Source organism: Scardinius erythrophthalmus (genome assembly GCF_964197995.2).
Source record: "Scardinius erythrophthalmus genome assembly, chromosome: 2".
Classification (NCBI taxonomy): Eukaryota; Metazoa; Chordata; class Actinopteri; order Cypriniformes; family Leuciscidae; genus Scardinius; species Scardinius erythrophthalmus.
This window is the reverse complement of record NC_138222.1, coordinates 1,247,927-1,270,542: the sequence shown is the minus strand read 5'-3', so window position 1 is coordinate 1,270,542 and position 22,616 is coordinate 1,247,927. Positions and strand designations below refer to the sequence as shown.

The following is a 22,616-nucleotide window of genomic DNA, read 5'->3' as shown; positions in this document are numbered from 1 at the left end:
ACTAATATTTTGACCGTATATATAATTTTACTGGGGAAAGATATTTAGCTTCAGTTGTGCTTGAAAAGGTCTTTTAATTTCTTTCACACTGTTTATCTATGCTTTTGGGCAATTTAACCTCTTGTTTAAAATAAAAAAAAAACTGGAAAAAAATATTTGCCCATCTTATACATCACTCATTTTTCAGTGTTTCATTGAATCGCAGGTTTAAAACTCATTCCTTCAGCAGAACGAGATGAGAATGAATACTGGAACACAACTACTTTCCCTTTCAAGTTTGTTTCAAAGAAAGAGCATAGATCTTCAGTTATGGCGCTTCCAAAGGTCTATATTCATTCATTTTTATCTTTGCTTTTTGTCAGTTTACACTTATTTCAGAATCATAAAAACCTGAAAAAATAAATAAATAAAAATTGCCAATCTTATACATCAACACTCATTTTTCAGTGTTTCATTGCATGAACTACAGTCATCAACATTTGAAGTGGATCAAAAAAAAAGTTCAAAGTTGTCCTGAGACAAGAGCGGGTATTGTTCAAAATTCATGTATAACTTTGATGAAAGGTTTTGATCCACTTCAAATGTTGACATAAGAATCAGTATTGCAACTTTTCCTTTAAGTTTGTGTTCTAAAGAAGACCAAAACCCATAGATCTTTACGAGTAATGATCGTGTGCGTGTGAGAATAAACACAGCAGAGATCGAGATGCGAGAAGTAGTTTTATTGTTCCGACAGCTCAGGCGTCTGCGATGGTGACCTCGACCTCCACGCCGGGCTCGATGCTGATGCTGGTGATCTGCTTCACGATCTCAGAGGGACTGTGCAGGTCGATGAGGCGCTTGTGGATCCGCATCTGGAACCGGTCCCAGGTCTTGGAGCCTTCTCCACACGGGGTCTTACGGGTCGTGATGCGCAGGGTCTTAACGAGAGGAGAGCCAGGGGAACACTTTACTCACAGCACTGATCAACATCACAGGTGTCCTCACTAACGCAATCACTAATCAGAGCTCGTCCTAACCAGCTGCGATTCTATTTCAGAAACGGTTTCTATTTTTCTGTGACGTCGCGCTGGAACAACGGCGATGATAATCTCAGCTGCTGTTTATGTGCTTTATTTATTATAATGTTAAAAGTGTGTAATGTGACTCTGAATATCATTTAGTGCTCCAGCTTTGAAGCTGTAAAAGCTACAATGGATAATTCGCCTCAGATCCTGAAATTAAATGGAAACAAGAACGTTTAAACCGTGAACAAACAAGTGTATTCTTTGACAAAGACTGTTTTAGTAACTCAGCCTATGTATTTTTAATATTTAAATGGTGTAATATTTGTGAATTTGATTATGTAGCGACTTATACATTTTCTTTCAGATTACTCTCTGGTGCCGCGAGACTCCGCCCCCACGCTGTTCTGATTGGCTGACTCCACCCACACACTGTTCTGATTGGCTGTGGGTTTAGATTGATTTGATGCATCTCGCAGACACGCTGGAATCTTATCGCGTCTGGTTAGGACACGGTGTTACAGGTCATGCGTTACAAGTAACTCGAGTTACGCAATCCGATTACATAAAAGTAACGATTAACAAATCAATTTAAATTTACATGTCAATATCAGTAACTTTTTTTTTAAATAGGTAACGCAAGTTACATTGATTCGCCATTTACTGACCTCTACTGCCCAGACTGAGGCTCATCCAGTTCACTTCTGCTGTGAAAGAGCCTTTACACTGGCAAACAATCGTCTTATTAAAATACAAAGCCAGCAAGACCAGCACTGGAGCGAAAAAAGTAACTAACTTTTCATAAAAAGTAACAAAGTAACACAATTAGTTCCTTTTTAGGGAGTAGCGCCATATTGTTACTACTTCTAAAAGTAACTCTCCCCCACGCCGCCACAAGGCATCAGCAGGGCTCTCACCCGCACAAATATTAAAACCACACGCGCAGGGTAGAGCAACGTCTATGCAACCAATCATAAAACAACTGTGCGATTTAAACGACCAACACAGTTCAAACACAGGCTGACAAAAAAGTTTGATAAAATGATAAGCCTCACGCCGGCTTTACACTGGCAGTTGAAATCAGCTCCGATACGGCAGCGAAACGACCGGAAGTCATTCATTTCCTATGGAGATTCGCAGACGCATGCGAATGGGTCCGAGCCAGGTGCGAACGAGTGCGGTGCGAAAAAAATCGTGTCCGTTGGCCATCCGGATGCATTCAAAAAATTTAACTCTTGCGAAAGGCTACGGACGGTTTTTATCCGAAAATCTCAACGGGAGTTAGCGTTGCTATGGTACTGATAAACAAACCTTGATTCTTAACTTTTAATAAAATAAATGATGATTTTATAACGATTAGTTGTCATGTCATTTTTTTATTTTCATGATGTTTTAACGTTATTAGGGCAGTTAATACAATTAAATAATTCAATATTTAAATATACTCGCTTCCGACACTTTTCACCGTTGTGTACGACGTCCGCTGGGGGGCGTATTGCGTATTACGGAGCTGATTTCAACTGCCAGTGTGAAGGCGGCGTCACATTTCAGCCTTTAATGGGATAGTTCACTTTGAAATTAAATTACACAGCCACGTCCAAATGATCTGATCTGAGGGCGCAGTATAGATATATATAGATATATACACTAGATGTTGCCTTAAAGACATTCGTTCCAATGAACTGCCATAGACAAGGCGACATCTAGTGTATATATATCAGTCTGCGTACACGTCACACACCAGGATGCGCCCGCGCCCTCAGATCACTTGGACGTGGCTGTGTTACAAGAGGTATAAACGATATAAATACTGTTCGTTTTCTCACACAAACCGCTCGTTTCGTGTCTTAGGCCATGAATGTGTACTTACGATGGGGAATTGTTTTCATTTGGACTCTGTGCATGCTCTTTGAGGGGGGTGACCATAGACCTGCATGATATGACTGTCAGACAAGAACGGTTTGACCTAAAAATATCAAAATTGAAACTACTGCGGAAACAAAGACACCTACATCTTGGATGCCCTTCAGGTAAGCTAAAACATACCAAAATTTAATTTCAAAGTGAACTATCCCTTTAAATCTTTTTAAAAAGGGGTCAAAATAAGACATTTGCTTCTCGATTTGTTTATTACGTAAAATATTGTTTAATTTTTGCTATGATTTTTCCACTCTGCCAGTCGGTGGTGCTTATGGAAAAGCAGAAATAACGTTACCCTGGTAAAGCCGGTTTAATAATAACGGTGTATTTTTCTGAAAGGTGTTGAGCAACAGCGGCGCGTTTACTGTGACACAAGCAGCACTTCATTAAGCCATCGCCTTCTGAAGTTTAATAATCACAATCCATGGAACAATTCCTGATTTCGGTCACAAAATGTAAGACCTTTGTAATGATGATTACGAGAACGGTGTGTACGAGAACGGTGTGTACGAGAACGGGTCTCACCTTGGTGGGCATCCGCACGGGGCCCTTGACCTTCAGGCTCTTCTCTTTGGCACCTCGGATCAAATCAGCGCAAACTACAGAGAAAACATGATTAATGAGGACCCACCCGACACACACACACACACACACACACGAGTGTTCAGGGGAAAAGGGCTCAGAATAGCGTATATTATAACTCATGCTGAAGTCGTTCACATGTTGTCCTCCTCATTGCCGTGTTTAGCACAGACAGGTTACACACACACACACACACACACCTTTCTCCAGAGACTTGACGTTACGGCTGGTCAGTGTGATGCGGATCCGGTGGATCGCGACCTCGGCCTCGACCGGGGCTTTACCGGTGTCTTTAAACGCCTGTAAACACACACGTGCTGTTATTAAACATCTTCACACACACACACTAAACTGAAGACCTGCACAAATAAAACAAACACTACCTTTATTCAGAATATATACAAGTTTGGGAAAGAAGTCTCTTCTGCTCACCAAGGCTGCATTTATCTGATTAAATACATAGTTATTTGAAATACTTCACAATATTACTGTGTGAATATACAGTAAAGTGTAATTTATTCCTGTGATCAAAGCTGAATGTTCAGCATCATTACTCCAGTCTTCAGTGTCACATGATCCTTCACAAATCACTCTAATATGATCAAGAAACATTTATTATTATTGAACAGTAATATGTAAAAAATATTATTTGAATGGAAAGTTCAAAAGAACAATTTATTTGAAATTGAATATTTTGTAACATTATAAATGTCCTTACTATCACTTGATCAATTTAATGACTCCTTGCTGAATAAAAGTATTGATTTCTTTAATTTCCTTCCAAAAAATAAATTCTGACCCCAAACTTTTGAATTAATGTTTTTTTGATCAGCAAATTATATTAGAATGATTTCTAAAATTTGTGAAATGTTTCAAATAACTATGTATTTAATCAGATAAATGCAGCCTTGGTGAGCAAAAAACACTTTTAAAAATATTTACGAATAATACGAGTTTCCTAGTAGGAAATCGGATATGAACGTCCTCAAGTATTACCGAGACTTTTCCCCCACAAGTTAGCCTACATCGCCTAATCTTAGTTATAGTAGTGCATATCTACATATACACATCTAGATAGCGCGGGAAATGTTTATACGAATATCATTTTGGCTTTAATAAGACTTGCCCAAAATATATAAGCAAGAATAAACCTGTCGTCCTCCGTGATTCCGGAACTTTACAACAAAGCGCCGACGAGCTCGGAAACTCGACTTTACAAGTGGGAAGTTGGACATTTACGATAGCACGTGAAACTAGCATGAGTACACATACTTTTGTTTTCTTATAACCTTACACTTAAGTTAAAACAAAAACAACGTTCAATAGAAAAACAAGTAAAGGCTTGGCATAAAACAGTAAATAAAATAATATTTGACCGCGAATCTCCCAGAAACCACGAGCCCTCAGAAAGATCAACAGCGCCGCGTGTTTACTCCGATGCACGAACAGACCTAAACACAAACACATTACGCGACAAAAACAGTTATGATATTAGTATAACTTCAAATTACCATGACTATTAATTCCTGACCGACTTATTCGTATCAAAGGCTGAGAAGAACAGCGGTGAGTCAGGAAGAGCAACGGGATCTCAACGCGATCCTTCACAAAAGGGCGGAAAAACGGCCTGCTCGAGCTTTTATACGCAGCATACGGGCACTGCGTGACGTCAGCGCCTCGTCGGCACTTCCGCCGGAACAAGAGCATTTAGCGGGTTTTTTATTATTATTATTTTTCCTCAGATCACTGAGGATGATGGCCATAATAACGGATAAATGAACATGGCTTCAATACATTTAAATAAAATAAATAAATAAATAAAAAATAATGACCTGAACAGACATTTTAACATTGTAATTCATAAAACAGATTTTTTTTGTGTGTGTGGGATCACTGAGGATGATGGCCATTATAACGAATAGCCTAAATGAACTTGGCTTCAATAAAAAAATACAAATCTATTTAAAAAAATAATGAAACTGAACAGACATTTTAACACTGTATTTCATAAAACAGATATTATTATTTTTACATAAAAAAAATTAAATAATGAAACTAAACAGAAATTGTAATTCATAAAACAAAATAAACATTGAATGTAATTTTTTCTCATCCTGAATATACTTTCCACACACACACACACACACACACACACACACACACACAAAGAAACTCTTGGTAAAGTGAGTCCTTCTCGTGTTTATTGATCATTCAGTACTGTGGACAGTATTAACACTGGACCAAATCTCTCCTCTCCTCACATAGCAGCAAAGGTCGTCTGAACACACACAGAAACACACACACCTCTCATCAGAAACACACACTTCTCATCAGAAACACACACAGCTGCCAACAGCCTGCCTTCCTTCACACACACCTGACACGGCTAGTCGGCGAATAAATAACGTTCTCTTTGGATGATGTTATCAGTATGAGACTCGTCAGCTGTGGCAGCAGTTCCCACAACACACACACACTCACACACATAGATATATATATTTATATATATATATGGGATTCTGTCTTAGGCTATACATGTACAACAGTAGTTCGTAAAATACATTAAAGTAAAATATGCATGATTAGCAATAGCAGGCCATTATCACAGAATGGCATTACAGATACATTAAAAAAAAACACATAATTATGGCTGGAATGCTATTTCATCTATCCATATCATCCATCCTCTAAATGATATATATATATGCACCATATTACAAATACATTAACAATATGGCTCACATAACCCCAAAACACACACACACACACACACACACACACACACACACACACACTTTAAAACAGTTTGAAATGTTCTGAAAGCGAGGAGAGGGTCTGTCGCAGCACCAGGGCTTTACACTGTCCTTTAGCAGCATTTCCATCAGATTATTGCAGAGCGTCACTCATAAACACTCGGTGTTGTGATTGTACCAATGAACAGGAGAGTTCGTGGCTCCCAATGATAAAGTAATCCTACACACACACACGTCCACGATTCAGCAGCAATAAATGAACGCCTTCACTCATTTAGATGACCTCACGGAGGCGGGTCACCAGGCCACAGATCTACACGGTTCCTGAAGCTAGCAGACACTTACAGGTTCAGTTTCAGTCTGCTTTACAATCGCTCGGACACATTTCTTAATGTCTTAGGGGTCATTTTGAACTGCGATGTAAACATGCATCATGTAGGCTAACGAAAGAAGTCATTGTGTAATGCTGTTATAAAGTGTTTGTTGGGTGAAACCTTTGCTAGTGTTATAGAAGAATGACTTTTTGAGACATTTTGGATGTGAAATTTACTGAAAGTTGGTTTGGAGAACTGTGTGAAAAATGTGCCGTAGCGATTGTAAAACGCTGTAAATGCAGTATGTACTTGCTAAAGTGATTTTGCTTGAATTGACCTTTTTTGGCTGAAGCCTCAGTTTCTGAGACACTGACAGTTTGATATTTTGTGCAATAAAGCAAAACAACAACAACAATAAAAACAACAAATCAACACTGTATGAAGTGTACCTGTAAAAAATATCACACATGTAGCATTGTGTATGTATGCTTAAAATCTTCTAAAGGCTAATTATGATAGCTAAACTAATTTATGACAGTTACTTTCACAAAATAAAGGGCATATTATTTTTTCTGAAAGTGCTATTATGAAACATACGCCCCAAACGGAGGTTCTCTGAATGTTTAAGCTTTTAACAACCGTCAACTTCCGACGAACTAAATCAAAAGGACATTTACAGACTCTGTCCAAACACACACACACACACACACACACACACACACACACACACACACACACACACACACGTGTCTCTAGCAGTGTTGGGGAAAGTTACTTTTAAAAGTAACGTGTTACAATGTTGTGTTACTCCCTAAAAAGTAACTAATTGCGTTACTTATTTACTTTTTATGGAAAGTTATGTGTTACGTTACTTTTGCGTAACTTTTTCTCACCTGGGCTGATGGGCTTGCTGGTTTACTTTTTAATAATAAGCATTTTCACAGCAAAAGTGAATTGAATAAGCCTCAGGCTGAAGGAAATGCAAATTCACGATTGTACAGTAGAGGTCAATAAATGGGGGGGGGGGGGGGTAACTTGCATTACTCTGTTTGAAACAGTAACTCAGATATTTGTAACTCTGAGGGCCCTATTTTAACGATCTAAGCTCATGGTCTAAAGCGCACGGCACAAGCGCAGTTTAACGACGGGAAAAATGGCCGGCGCTCCCGGTGCATGGTCTAAAATGGCCGCCCCTATTCTCTTAATGAGTGTGTTTTGTCTCTATTCTCTTAATGAGTAATGGGTGTGTTTTGTCTCTATTCTCTTAATGAGTAATGGGTGTGTTTTGGGTGTGACGTGCAATAAACCAATCAGAGTCTCGTCTCCCATTCCCTTTAAAAGCCAGTTGCGCTCAAGCCATGACAGATTCGCTATTTACATGATGGAATTTGATAGTGGAAAGACTGAACGCTTCTCTAGCGAAGAAACGGATCTGCTCGTGCTCGAGGTTAAAGCTGTGTGTGTGTGTGTGTGTGTGAGGTTAAAGCATTGCAAGCACACCATCTACGGGACAAAGTGAGTATAATAAGCAGAGTGTGTGTGGGTAATAAGCAGTGTGTGTGTGTGTAATAAGCAGAGTGTGTGTGTAACAAGCAGAGTGTACGCGCGTTGTGGACCCGCCTATAGGCGCACATTACTAACACACTCTTTAAATAACAAAAAAAAAAAAAATGCGCCATTGACTTTAGAGCAGGTTTCAGTCGGTCAACGGCTCAGTCTGTTTCAGTTCCTCAAAATAGCAGCGCTCCATCAACGCTCCTGAACACACACTCGTTCTCAGACCAGCAGCCCATGGGCCACAGATGAGCGCTAATGCATTTGCTATTTAAACAACGCGAAGCAGGACGTGAAAATGAAAACTGCGTCGGGCTGAAACTAGCAAAAAACTCTTGCGTCTCGCCTGGCGCCGGGTGTATGATAGGGCCCAGAGAGTTATACATTTAAAAGTAATGCGCTACTTTACTCGTTACTTTAAAAAAGTAATCTGATTACGCAACTCAAGTTACTTGTAAAGCTTTACCCCCAACACTGGTCTCTAGAGCAGTGAACCTCAACCTTTTTGACTTTCAGCCCCTCCCCCCCCACACTCCCCCCCACTCATTCTGAGGCATTCCTACTCAACTGCTGCATTCTGGGACAGATCATGTGACCAATCACATCATATCTGTGCGGACTCTGGTTAGTAGCCGACACATTGCGTCACTGGCCATTTGCATAAAGCCGAGTCCCTTGTGTCGCCTTGAATCGCCAACTCCCACTGAAAACCAATGACTTTGCAAAATCGCTGTCAATGCGAAAAAACCTTCATTTGATTTAGAGACTAAATCTTCAGCTTATGTTCAGAGAGAAGTCAAGGTGATGTCACAGATTGTATTTTGGAGTTTTATAAGCCGAGACAGCAAAAACTGGTTCATCGTTAGCCTTGATCAGTGCAACAGCCAGCATTCGGGTGGATGAGGTTGAATAAAGTAAGAGAGAGTGTGTGTGTGTGTGTGTGGGATTCTTCGTCCTTCTTTCCCTTTGTTGGTGTGAATTGTGAAGCATTCCTGCGCTGGTGTCCTTTGAGGCCCTTACAACGAGCAGCAGCATGAAGGCAAACAGCCATCAAAAAACAAAAAAACATAACGAGATGAGCCTTCCTCTCTATAGCTATGAAGGTTTTGGTTGCCTTTGGCTGTAAATAGTTGTGACATGGTCACTAAAACGCTGGTAGTTCAGTACCCAACAGTTCATGAGCCATACAACAAACAAAGAGATGGAAACAACATTAGATCAATGATCTTTTAGCTTTGATGGAACTTCGACACCGCTAGTGTTAATAATGAGAGGACATTAAAACTATGCACTGTCTCTGTCGGCATTTTGAGAGCTAAACGTCACTGCAAACTGAGCTCTGCTTCTTAATATTCAGTTACAGTAAACACCTCTAGAACATAAAACGAGTAATGCATCTGTAATCTCTTGAATGAGCAAACGTGTGATACTGTCCTCAAGACTTTCCTTTAGGAATCCACGATATATCGGCCTAATAAGAAAATATGACCGATATATTTAAGCCGATAAATAATGGAATTATTTCCTTCATCTGAGACACTTCACTGTTCAACACGATGGTTTTGAATTGCCTGAAATATGATTGAAATAAAGGAAAATACAGTTATGCGCAACATGTGCAGCGCAAGTCTGTCATATCGGCTACATACAATTATTATGAGAACATTATAATTGTGTGTTTGGGACGTGGCTTTTAATGGCGAGACTTATGTTTTTGTAATCAGGCTCTCAAAAATTACATAAAAATTTGGATTTAGATTTATCGGGCCAATATATCGTTAATCGGCTTTCAAATATAAAGAGTTATCGGTTATCGGTATCAGCCAAAATGTTAATATCGGAGCATCCCTACTTTCCTTTAAAATGCGGTGATTTGTTGGACTGTGCTTGTTCGAACTTGATTAAGAGCTAAGTTGATGATAAAAAGTGCACTTTGTTGGTTTGTGAATGTATTTGTGCTACTGGAAGGCTTGGTGGAAGCGAGGCAGGGTGGTGGTTGTATTCAGAGATGGTGGGTGTGTGTAACTGGGAGCGAGTGCATTGCTTTGCGAGTGTGAGATTGTGTGAAGAAGGCTAAGAGGCTCTGGTGTGTCTTGGATGGGCGTGGCCAGAAGCCCCTCCTCTTGGTTGTAAGCCACTCCCAAAGTAGGCCCCGCCCCCTGGCTGTAAGGCAGAAAATTAAACAGTGGAGACAGAAAGTCCAGGGACGACGTCGTCTCTCCAGTCACCGTGGCGGAAGCGCTCAGCTTGGGTGTATCTTCAGCCTGTAGCTCGAGGAGATAGCTTTCGAGCTCCGCCCTTAGCGGCGGAGTTGGCGAGTAAGAAGCATGACCAAGTGGATATCTTAGCGTGAGTGGCCCGGATGCTGGTGAGGATTGAGACTCCATTAAATCGACAGGCTCCGCCTTCACCCTAAGCAGCTCATGAGCATGGCTTTTCTTAACATGACGGGTAAGATGGTCTTTCCGGCCGAATCGCTGAGCGCAATACTGGCACAGAAAGTCCTTGCGTCCCGTATGCACCACCAGGTGGCGTCGCACGTCCTTACGGGTGTAAAAGCGCCGTTCGCAGTGTTCGCACTGATGTCGCTTCTCTTTAGTCGCGGTAGCGCTTTTCCCAGCATGCCCGCGCAGGTGTTCCAGCAGCAGGGGAGTGCTCGGGTACGACTGCAGACACACCTGGCAGGTGAGGTCTCCACGGTGAGCAGCGTGAAGGGCTTGGTGCCTTCGAAAGCCCAGTTTGGTGTTGTAGCTCTTGCCGCATTCCGTGCAGCTGAAAGCCTCCTTGTTGGGGTCGTGTGTGTGGAGGTGGTTCTTCAGGTGATCTTTACGGTGGAACATCTTCTCGCAGTAGCTGCACTTGTGGGTCTTTTCTGGCGAGTGTGTGGCCATGTGCCTATGGACACAAATATGCATTAGTGTACACTGACCATACCAGGAGCTAAATCTTTAGATGACCAAATGTCATATAATAGGGGCTTTCACACCGGGTAATTCTAGCAACTTAGTTCATCGTTCACCTAACCTAGCCACCCCGGTGGTTCCCCAAGAACTAATGGTTCCCTTAGGAACATTTTCCTGATTACATTCGCACCGCTAGTAGGAACTCTGAAGTGACGTAAGCCGCGTTTGTTGTGACCTTTATTTTGACGGCACTGAGAATGCCAGAGCCTGAGCTCACAGTGCTCACATTCTCTGTGTTCATTAGTTAACGATCTGTCTAACAGTCCTGTCTGATACTTTATCAGATAGAACTGTTATACAAAGAAAGTAGACAGTATTTGAAAATTATTAGCGTTTGCCGTGTGATTGATGTCCAGTGTTGCTAGCCGAGCAGAAACACATAATCATGTTTCTCTTGGTCCCCTCAAAGTTGCGCTGGATTTTCTCCTCAGCGTAAAGGTTAAGTCTATCACTGTTTTACGAGTTCGTAGAGTTAGTTTCTGGATTAAATATATAGGCTATAATCTGTGTTTTTACACAGCTTTTTAAAAATGGCGGGTGCTGGTCAGTGTATCAGTGCACACTTAAGTCACTTAAGTTCCTATATTGCTGGTTTAGACCCAACTCTGAAGTAGGAGCTAAATTAGTTCCTCCAAAAGGAGTTCCTAGAACTAATATCGTTCTTAGTTTCTGTGGTGCGAACACGCCAAAAACCGGGTACTTCAGTTCTAGGAACTATGAAAAGGTTCTTCTGGTGCAAAAGCCACTAATGAAATTGAGTCTTGGAAAATGTGTTAAGATTTTACGAAGAACTCTATGCAAACATACTAGTTTTTTGTTGTGAAACAGATTTCATAACACCTTAACATTGAAGACACCAAACAAAGAACTGAATGAAGATAGGATTTAAATACAAAAAGGAACAAAAGAGCTAATTAACTTGAGAACAGGTGAAAGGAATCATTAATCAAACATACAGGAAACAAGGTCAAATGACAGGGTACACAGCCAAACACGAACATAACTTAAACACAATGAAAACTAAATCAAAATAGAGCCAGGAGCAGGAGGAGCCAGGAGCAGTAGCCAGGAACACGAGAAGCCAAGAGCAGGAGGAGCCAGGAGCAGAAGGAGCTAGGAGCAGGAAAAGCCAGGAGCAGGAGGAGCCAGGAGTAGGAGGAGCCAGGAGCAGGAGGAGCTAGGAGCAGGAGAAGCCAGGAGAAGGAGGAGCCAGGAGAAGGAGGAGCCAGGAGCAGAAGGAGCCAGAAGCAGGTATAGCCAGGAGCAGGAGTAGCCAGGAGCAGGAGTCAGGAGCAGGAGGAGCCAGAAGCAGGAGGAGCCAGGAGGAGGTGTGGCCAGGAGCAGGAGGAACCAAGAGTAGGAGAAGCCAGGAGCAGGAGTAGCCAGGAGGAGGAGTGGCCAGGAGCAGGAGGAGCCAGGAGCAGGAGAAGCCAGGAGCAGGAGGAGCCAGGAGCAGGAGGAGCTAGGAGCAGGAGTAGCCAGGAGGAGGAGTAGCCAGAAGCAGGAGGAGCCAGGAGCAGGAGGAGTCAGGAGCAGGATGAGCTAGGAGCAGGAGGAGCCAGAAGCAGGAGGAGCCAGAAGCAGGAAGAGCCAGAAGCAGGAGGAGCTAGGAGTAGGAGTAACCAGGAGCAGGAGGAGCCAGGAGTAGCTAGGAGCAGGAATAGCCAGGAGCAGGAGTAGCCAGAAACAGGAGGAGCCAGGAGCCAGGAGCAGGAGGAGCCAGGAGCAGGAGGAGCTAGGAGCAGGAGTAGCCAGAAGCAGGAGGAGCCAGGAGCAGGAGGAGCTAGGAGTAGCCAGGAGCAGGAGTAACCAGGAGCAGGAGGAGCCAGGAGCAGGAGTAGCCAGGAGCAGGAGTAGCCATGAGGAGCCAGGAGCAGGAGTAGAAAAGAGCATGAGGAGCCAGGAGCAGGAGTAGCCAGGAGCAGGAGGAGTCAGGAGCAGGAGGAGCCAGGAACAGAAGGAGTCAGGAGCAGGAGGAGTCAGGAACAGGAGTTGCCAAGAGGAGCCAGTAGCAGGAGTAGCCAAGAGCAGGACGGAGCCAAGACCAGTACCAGGAGGAGCCAGGAGGAGGAGTGGCCAGGAGCAGAAGGATTCAGGAGCAGGAGAAGCCAGAAGCAGGAGGAGCCAGGAGCAGGAGGAGCTAGGAGCAGGAATAGCCAGAAGTAGGAGGAGCCAGAAGCAGGAGGAGCTAGGAGCAGGAGGAGCCAGGAGCAGGAGTAGCCAGAATCAGGAGTAGCCAGGAGCAGGAGTAGCCAGGAGCAGGAGTAACCAGGAGCAGGACGAGCCATGAGCAGGAGTAGCCAAGAGCAGGAGGAGCCAGGACCAGGAGGAGCCAGGAGCAGGGATAGCCAAGAGCAGGAGGAGCCAGGCCAAAGCCAGCAAGATGGAGGCCTAGGAGGAGGGACCAGGAATGCGATCTCTTGTGACAGAGCTGGCCATGGTGGGGATCCAAACGGAGCCAGGAGCAGGAGAAGCCAGGAGCAGGAGTAACCAGGAGCAGGAAGAGCCAGGAGCAGGAGTGGCCAAGAGGAGCCAGGAGTAGCCAAGAGGAGCCATGAGCAGGAGTAGCCAAGAGCAGGAGGAGCCAGGCCAAAGCCAGCAAGATGATCCAAGGCAAGGTCGCAGGAGGGGGAGCCATAGTGGAGGCCTAGGAGGAGGGACCAGGGATGCGATCTCCTGTGACAGAGCTGGCCGTGGTGGGGATCCAAACGGAGCCGAGGAGACACAGATCCAGGGTGACAGCGCAGGTCTGGAGGGCCAAGGTGGAGCTGACGGCTCTCGGTACAGAGGCAGAGGCGGGGACCCGGAAGACCGCGGTGGAGTTGGAGCAACCGAGGACAACGGCAGAGCTGGAGGGAAGGCGGAAATGAAGGTCCGTAGGGATGGAGGGCTGAGGCATAGCCGAAGGCCAGATATCACGTGGTGGAAACGGTGATGCCTGACCAAGGTGAAGATGGAGGGACGAAGGAGACAGTGGGATGAGGGACCCCTGTCGAGACCAGGGAGCATGGAGCCAAGGTGGAACTGAAGGGAAGTAGGCTGGAGGTGGAGTCTGGGGCTCAGTGGCTGGAGGCAGAGAGAGGGGTTCCTCACACCAAGATGGAGCTGGGGACTGGAAGGTTTGAGGTAGATCGACACCACCAGATGGAACTGAGCATGAGCCGAGGGACTGACAGAAAACAGCGGTGACAGGTTTTGGGGAACTGGCTGGCTTTGGTAGAGAAGGTGGGAGAGGGAGGCTGGGAGGGATCACAGGGTGCGAAGACACCATAGGGCGGCTGGGGTGCATTCCCCGTACAACGCCGTAACTCGGTGCTTCACTACCATAGTACGATGCATCATTGAAGAAGTCAACTAGCTAGTGACGACTGTTTCCTGGAACCGTATTGTCGCAAATTGGACGTTGGTTAATGATGTCACACATGTAGGGGAGCAATAACTACTATTAATTAATCTGTTTGAGTTTGAATTAATGCTAGATGTTTTGCTATAATTAAAGCAGCACTCAGTAGCTTCGGGATTTCTTCGCTGTATTCTCGCTTTTCGCTCGCAGGTTTCTCTCTAGAGCTCCCCCCACAGCTTCGGAATAAATATTTGACAACACTGTTGTAAAAACTCTTTGGTGATTCTCAGACACAGAGGCTTGTAGATCAACGACATCAAAGCAGATGGGACATTCTTTAAAACGTCTTCTTCCTTCGGGTTCGGACAGCGTGAGGGAGCGCAATAATGACATTATTTGAGCAGATTTCTTTTGGCCGTAAAGCAATTGTTTACATCGCGAGACCTGATATCACGTGATACTTCCTGCCGCGGCGGCCGGCGGCCCGCCGTCTCAAAGTTGCAAGTGCGAATTTTCCGCTCACGGGCACCAGGGGGGTGCGAAACGACCACCATTCAACCCGAAATAAGTATTATAACCATTCCAATGACTCCGAAGCTGTTCAGTTAAGGTAAAAAAGTTACTTAAGCCGCGTTTCCACCGCAGGAACTTTCCCCAGGAACTAGGAACTTTGGGCTGGTACTCGATGTGTTTACACCGCAGGAACCAGGGTCTAAATGAAGTTCCGGGTAAATATTTCCCCCTCCGATAGTCCCTGCTCACGAGGTAGTACTTTTTCAAAGTTCAGGAACTTTCAGGGGTGGGACTTGTGCGCTGCACAAGCTGATTGGTTGTGTTCACGCCGCATTTTGGTTGGATGACTCCACGCAGCATTTTCTTTATTTTTAACCTCCCTTTTAAAAAGTGGCTTCATGCAGTAAAGTTGTCTGTCTGCAAATATGGAATTTAATAAAAAAAACTGGGGGACTGGCGACGAGTTTCAGGCTTTATTATTTGGGTATTTGTGGAAGAGGAAACTTTCTGCGCGTTCGTCACAGCCATCTCACGGCCAATGTCCGCAATAGCTGATAACATACAATTTTATATTTAACGTTAGCATTACGAGCTCTGAACACGCTTTATCAGTGCTCGTCTCTTTTATGCCACAGCTTTTAATATTAAGTCATTATGTTTACACATTTGTCATCTATTTCAAGGCAAACCATGTTACAAATTTACTATAACAGGATTGAAATAGCGCATTGAGGTGTAACAAACAACTATTTACAAGACTGTCACTATTTATGATTGATAGACGGGGTTCAGGCTTTTTTTAAAGAGTATTTACGCAAAAGGAAATTTTTGCGCGTTATTCCCAGTCATCTCACAACGTACCTTGTCTTAATTTTATACGCATACAAGCTTTCTGAACACGCTTTAGTATCAGTGCTCGTCTATTTTGTTATGTTAATTACCTCGTTAGTAAACCAATAACTGCAACACAGTTTGAATCTCCTCCAAACTTATAAATGTGGCGCTCAAAACTGATTACTGTCCGTCGCAGACTGGGAGGAGCAGTTGCGCGCAGTTTACCTTCCCGGTACTTTAGACCGCGGTGTAAACGCAGAAAGCAACCGGTCTGGGGCAAAAAAGGTTCCTGGGAAAAAAGTTCCTGGGACAAATTGTTCCGGGTAATTTCGGTGGAAAAGCGGCTTTAGTTCACCTTTAAGAAAAATTTTCAAATAAGACTTTTTCTCAGTTATTTTGCTTTATTTACGGATTCAATCATAGGCTCGTTCTTATGTACTAGAGCACGTACGCACATGCGCACTCTTCAAAAATGACGCTTTAAATCTTGACAAACTAACAGACTTAAATTACATTTTTATGTATTTTAAATTAAAGATACAGATTGTACTGAATGTCAGATTGCTTATTTTGCTCAAGATAAGGATTTATTGAGTCCACATGTCATGCAAACAAGAAACTCTGCTTCTAACCACAGGTCGAGAGCTTTTGTTCCAAACACACAACTTTGCTTTACTGATGTTGTTTGCGAATGTTCATAGGAAGGATGGTTTCGGGAAACACAGACTTGCTGAACTAGGCTGATAATGACGGAACTTGCGATCATAGTGGGCTAACGATGCTTTTGAGAAACGCACCCCAGGACGGACAAGTGTAAAAACAGGAGACTCGGCTAGGCGGAACCAACAGTGAAGGGAGATTAAGCGGAATAATTCACAGTCAGAGGCCAGTGGCAGCTCAGCTTTAGTGGCGGGAGTGTGGGCGGATACCACAAGAACTACCACAAGAATCACAAGGCGTTGTTGCCGGCTCGCGCACCTGGTCACTTCGTTGGGCTCAGGCTCCGGGATGGGGTACGGCTCAGGCTGGAATATTGGCTCGTTGTCCGAGGCAGGCTCTGGCTCCGTGTCTGTGGTGGGCACAGGTGAAGACTGACTGGGCTATGGGGCTGGAGTGGGGCTGGAATCACGAATGCAGCAAAATTGTCACGAGGACCACTCCCTGGGAGGCGTGCCCTGAACGAACAAGCGGTCAGGAGAGTGCGTTTGGTGGACACAGAACAAAGAGCTGAATAAAGACAGGACTTAAATACAAGAACAAAAGAGCTAATTAATTGGAGAACAAGTGAAAGTAATCATTAAAGTCCTCCTGTGGTGAAAATCCAGCTTTTAATGTTGTTTATATGTCTATGTGGTGTTTTTAATATGCTTTAAGACAAACCATGTGTAAATTCATAAGTCGACAGCATTGCTGAGTATTTCCTCCTTAAAACTGCAGTGAACCAAAGACAGTCTCAAAAACACGCATTGAAATCGCTGGTGTTTCTGATGTCACAAACCAATCAGATCAATGTGTGATCGTCAACCAGTGGATCTCTGAGCTGAGTGAGTGAGTGGAGGCGGGACTCATTTGCATATTCATAGAACCCATATACTAAATAAGGCAAGGGTGTCGAGTTACAGTCAAGCTATTTTAAGGCATGAAGAATTTTTTCAAGAAAAAATGTTTAAAGCAACACTAAGGAACTTTTCCTCTTCGGTCACCCTACAGGTTGGAAGTGGAATTGTCAAATACCGCTGTCGTAAATAATTTCGCCGCCCGCAGCCGACTGTCGCAAGCACGCTCGCTGTTTATCCAGCACCGGCTTCGGAATGAACGATGTCCACAGACAAAGTAGAATATGTTGCATGATTTCATGAAAGTATGATGTTTTACGACATCAGAAACGAAGAAAAACTAAATAATGACTATTGCAACGCTTGAGTAAAGCAAGTCAAATTTGTAGTTTTCTTATGTCTCATTCGAACTACAGAAGCGCGACCCGGTTTGGCAAACTTGCATAGTGTGGTTATAGCAGATATAGGGCTGCAAAGCGAATCCAGAAGTGCCTGTCACCCTGTTACGACTTGATGAATCGACAATGATTTTGGAAACTTTATTTTAAGGTAAAAAAATGTCCTTAGTGTTGCTTTAAATATGTAATTTTGGTGAGTTTTAAGGGAAATGAAATGAAGTGTCAAAAGAAAGGGTATCTACCTGCCTATGTACAAATTCAGAGAGAGTGGGTTTGCATCAGAGACCTATAATGGGCATTAAATTGTTTGTTAAAATACAAGTACCTACCGTAGGAGTTTATACTTGGAGACGAAGGCCTTGGTGCAGTCAGTGTGTGTGCAGCGATACGGCCTCTCCCCCGTGTGGGAGTACGAGTGTACCTTCAGCTTCTCCAAGCTGTTGAAGGCCTTCTCGCACAACTGACAGGAGAAGTTCTTCCTCGCTTTCCCCTCTACTCTCCTCTTCCTCACTCGACAGTGTTCTGCCGCCTCGTTGGGAGATACTGTTGCCATGGCAACCTAGCGACAGCAAGCCATGCGTTGGACACGAGCGATACGTCCCGTCACAGAGAGCGCGTAAAAGCCCAAATCGTCAACACAGCAGAGACGCAAGGCCCTGAGAAATAGATAGCAACAAACACAAACATTACAAAATACACTTTAGAGATTTTACAGCTTTTTCTGAAGCCAAAAACCCATATAATAACGATAACTTCCCATTTAATATATAGATTAGCTAAAACTAGTAAAGTTTGATGACGTAACTTTGAAAAGCTTGAAGTTTGAAGATTTTATTCAGTCAGTAAAACTTTGTTAACATGTTTTAGCAAGTTGCTAACATGTTTTTCCACGGTTGATTATCACATCGCTAGCATGATTTAACACATGCTACCATGTTTCTGGAATGGATTAGCACATTGCTAGTAGCCTGTTTTTAACATGTTGCTAGCATTAATTGGCACAATCACTCAATAACAACAGTGCCATGCCATTGTAGTATGCAGCGTAAACCACTTGTAAGCTGATTTATTTGTAAAGTGTAAATTCTGTGACGACAGTGGGACGCTGCATTAATATAAAAATAAACAAAACATGCAATAAATACACGGCTAACATTCAAAACAATGCAGGATATGTGTCGTGTAAAAGGGGAAGCTTCTTTCTACATTACATGTTAAAAAAACTCAGATCAGGCAAATGCTGTCAGTGGAATATTTTTTTTTTTAATGTCATTCTTTTAGGGTACGTTTGCATGACAACGATGTACTAAAACATAAAAGTTTTTCCTTTTAGTTTTCCGCGTACAGACGACAACACTGTCAAAATGATCCCCGTTCACACAGATCCGCAAGAACTGTTAAAAACGCTTTTATTCTGCCTCCAGGCCAGTAGATGGCGATGTCACTGTGTAAAGAAACGTAAAATTTTACTTTGTAAAATGAACACGTAACATGCACGCGCATGAAAAACCCCTAAGGGGCCGTTTACACGACATCGTTTTCACGTAAAAACTCTTTATATGTTTACGGCCGTTCATTTGCACGACATCGGCGTTTTGGGGGTCTGAAAACGCAAGCTTTTGAAAACTATACGTTATCGTCTCCGTATAAACTACAAAAACGCAAATTTGTGAAGACGGTCGGTGACATCATGCGTATTACGTTTTCAGTCTATAGGCGCGTAGTGTTTATTTACACTGTGACATCGCCACCTACTGGCCTGGCAGCAGAATACAGCGTTTTTAATCGTTTTCATGGATCCGTGTGAACAGAGATCGGTTTGACTCTGTTGTCGTCTGTACGAGAAAAACTTTCCGTTTTTAATACATCGTTGTCGTGTAAACGACCCCTCAGAATCTAGTAAAACTCGTTAATAACCTCAGCAGTGTTTCGCACTGATCGCCACAGGCCTTCTCGTTTACGAAGCCCTGGGTTTGCATTCACTTTATGAATGTATAAATCACTTTATAAATTTAACTCACAATAGTTTGACATGTTTTTAATGCTATACAAACCCCTCACTTCACACAATTCATTCCATGTGCGTCTTTACTATTCTAGCTGAATATTGGCAATGAAAAGTCAAAGAGCAAATGCCAATTTAAAGCTTTAATGTTTAATTAAAAACCAGCCAGAATAAATGTTTTTATGTAAACTGTTCCATGTTAGATTATTCACTATAACAACTCTGTAAATATTTAAACAGTCTTAAAAATAAATAAAAAAATGTAATAAAATAAGTTTAAACCAATTAATGTATTCTTCTTCTAACATCCAATGAGCTCTTTCATTTCTATGATTCATGAAAATATCTAAAATTACTTAAATGGCATCAATATTGTAGCATTTAAATTGTGCTAATTAAATGGCTAATATATTCAAGGCAAGGCAAGTTTATTTATATGGCACATTACATACACTAAGTGCTTTACAGAAAGGAATTAAAATAATCACAAAATAAAAGCAAGGAAAATTAAAACGGTTATAAATTAAAAGAGATATATGATGCTGTTATAAAATTAATTTAGCTTAAATTACTATATATTTAGGTACAAACTATAACAGAACAAAATTAAAATAGTTTTTCCCTTATGTAAAAATAATAATAATAAAAAAATATATATATTTATATACTGTATTGCATTTTAGGTCTCTTTGGGCAACATTACTAATGCCTACAGAGTTTCATCATTTAGTTACACATCATTTTTTATGCATCTCAGTAAGAAATAATCCATACAAGAGAAAGAACTTCATTAGCTACCCGATTAAATTGTGATTGAACAGTTTTAAATTATACCAAATAAAACATTTAGTTCTCAGCGCAAATTAAGCAAAAAAAAAAACAAAAAAACAATCTACTTTGATGAAATATAAGCTTTAAAGTCATGTTACTGCACCAAATCTTATTTGTAAAACAAACACGGAACAGAACATGTAATTATCCAGCCGATTTACCCTAAAACACGACACAATAAAATATTCAAAATACAGGTGAAACACCTGTAAAATAGCCTTCATATTTATACAGTACATTGCGCTCTATTTTTACCGACTTTTAAAAATATATATATATGTTACAGCGATTTCATTACGCAGTCCAACAATCATTTCACCTTTTAGACAACCTAGCGACATTAATCAAGCATTACGAGGTGTAAATGCGTGAATCTGAGCCTGTTATGACGCTAACTCTCTTTCTGCGACACCAGCTCTGCGCGGGAAACCTCTGACGTGTTCTGCAGTTTGTTGAAGGACTGCGAACTTTCTTCCACTCGCAGCAACAGAAGAAGAACATCCGTAACAACTGCGCGGTAAACCCGGTAAACCCGATGACCCCCTTCAGCTCGGAGCCTTCAACGAGAGCATCAGGAGGGGGGAAGGAAGGATGGAGGTGCTCACAACCACCGCAGATGAGATGGGAATCATACAATCCGCCATATACTACTATAGAAATACTCATATATGCACGCGCGCACACGCACGCACACACACACACACACACACACACACACACACACACACATCAAATAAACATTGAAACGACTGCACATTAAAAAGAGACTTTTTCCCGACTTTAACAGTTTCGCGCAGAATGCCGCACGAGCGCCATCATCACCATTATCACATGCACGAGCATTATGAAACTATTGATTATGTCTATACAGTAAATCTGCGCTGAGATTCTGCAGAAACGCACCACACCCGCGTCCAATAACAACTAATAACTCTGATATGATATATTATGACTGACCTCTCAGTGTCAATCAAAGCTCATTAAATTATTACTCGTCATTATGTGCTTTAATGTTTACGATCCACCAATCACATCCTGATCACAGAGGGACTTTCTGTCACAGCAGAGTCTCTAGATGAGCTCAGAGCATCTCATAATTAGTTAGTCCTTCACTTCTCCCACCATTTTGGTTGTTTGCGATATTGACAAGCAGCTTCTCTCGCTATAGTGACTCAATGACACCCCTAATATAGTCCATAAACACGCTGACCGCGACTCACACACTGCGAACTCTGTAAACTGTGTCGAAATTAAACAGCGTGTTTATTAAACTCGGAAAGGTCCTCGTATCACAAATCCTGTCAGAATTTTCGCGCGGCGCGCATTTTTTAGCGTTTAAACACGCGCGTGAGTTCGCCACGCTATCCCGTCGCTATTATTCTCAGAGAAAACAAATCTTCAAAAACTTTTTGCAACTTTTCACAACTACACTCCTCTGTTTATTGACATTCGTCCGCGCGCAAAGTGACTTGACAGAAACAAACACCAGAATAATGTTCGATCTTCTGCATAATTCAGCCTTTCATTGCTGTTCTCTTCAGTTTCGGACTCTGCGCTGATTAACACAAAACTTTTTCCCCCCTCCAGCTCTCCCCTCTCTCATAATTTGAATAACCCCGATATTTTAATTAAAGAACGCCGTAACAATTTTCTTAATATGCGTAAAACTCACCGTAGGAGCGTTAACATCCTTTCTAGGGTGTTTTTCTTGACTTTCAACTATTTCCCGGATTTTTAATAATTTTTTTCTCATATTTTTTGCTAGACGCGGCGGGCCTAAAAATTGTTTGCTTTCCCCTCTTTCCAGCAGCCATTGTGTATATGCGCTGCGATGCAACCAACCCCAGCTCAGGCCACGCCCACCGATACGCCCTCCTCCCTCGCGCTCGTGATTTGTGTAACAAACTGTCATTTGCAGATTTCAGCGCCACTGACTTTCCCCTTCAGAAAATCTAAAATTTAGGACTCGTCGGTGTTTCTGTCAATCGCTGCCACTTCGTTTAAATATATGTTTAATCAATAGGCGGGTAGAACAGTTATCTTCCG

At 42.6% G+C, this 22,616-nt stretch overlaps 2 protein-coding genes across 2 annotated transcripts; both read right to left on the bottom strand.

Moving 5' to 3' along the window:
• Nucleotides 1–707: 707 nt before the first annotated feature.
• On the bottom strand, nt 708–5,167 carry rps20 (ribosomal protein S20). Its single transcript, XM_081355995.1, has 4 exons — nt 5,018–5,167; nt 3,707–3,806; nt 3,450–3,523; nt 708–920 (listed from the first exon to the last, which is right to left on the bottom strand). The coding sequence occupies exons 1-4, from the start codon at nt 5,018–5,020 to the stop codon at nt 738–740; spliced, it is 360 nt and encodes a 119-aa protein (XP_081212121.1). The 5' UTR covers nt 5,021–5,167; the 3' UTR covers nt 708–737.
• Nucleotides 5,168–8,950: 3,783 nt separating this feature from the next.
• On the bottom strand, nt 8,951–22,378 carry plag1 (pleiomorphic adenoma gene 1). Its single transcript, XM_081359971.1, has 3 exons — nt 22,243–22,378; nt 18,064–18,390; nt 8,951–11,022 (listed from the first exon to the last, which is right to left on the bottom strand). Exons 2-3 carry the CDS (start codon nt 18,285–18,287, stop codon nt 10,086–10,088), a joined length of 1,161 nt encoding a protein of 386 aa, XP_081216097.1. The 5' UTR covers nt 18,288–18,390; nt 22,243–22,378; the 3' UTR covers nt 8,951–10,085.
• Between the last annotated feature and the right edge of the window lie 238 nt (nt 22,379–22,616).

Coding starts and splice junctions, on each gene's coding strand:
- rps20 (XM_081355995.1), bottom strand. Junction 3,524..3,706: donor CGTCAAGTCTCTGGAGAAAG/GTGTGTGTGTGT, acceptor TTTTCTCTGTAG/TTTGCGCTGATTTGATCCGA. Junction 921..3,449: donor CCGTGCGGATGCCCACCAAG/GTGAGACCCGTT, acceptor CCTCTCGTTAAG/ACCCTGCGCATCACGACCCG.
- plag1 (XM_081359971.1), bottom strand. CDS start 18,287: ATGGCAACAGTATCTCCCAACGAGGCGGCAGAACACTGTCGAGTGAGG. Junction 11,023..18,063: donor TCCAAGTATAAACTCCTACG/GTAGGTACTTGT, acceptor TTGTGTCCATAG/GCACATGGCCACACACTCGC.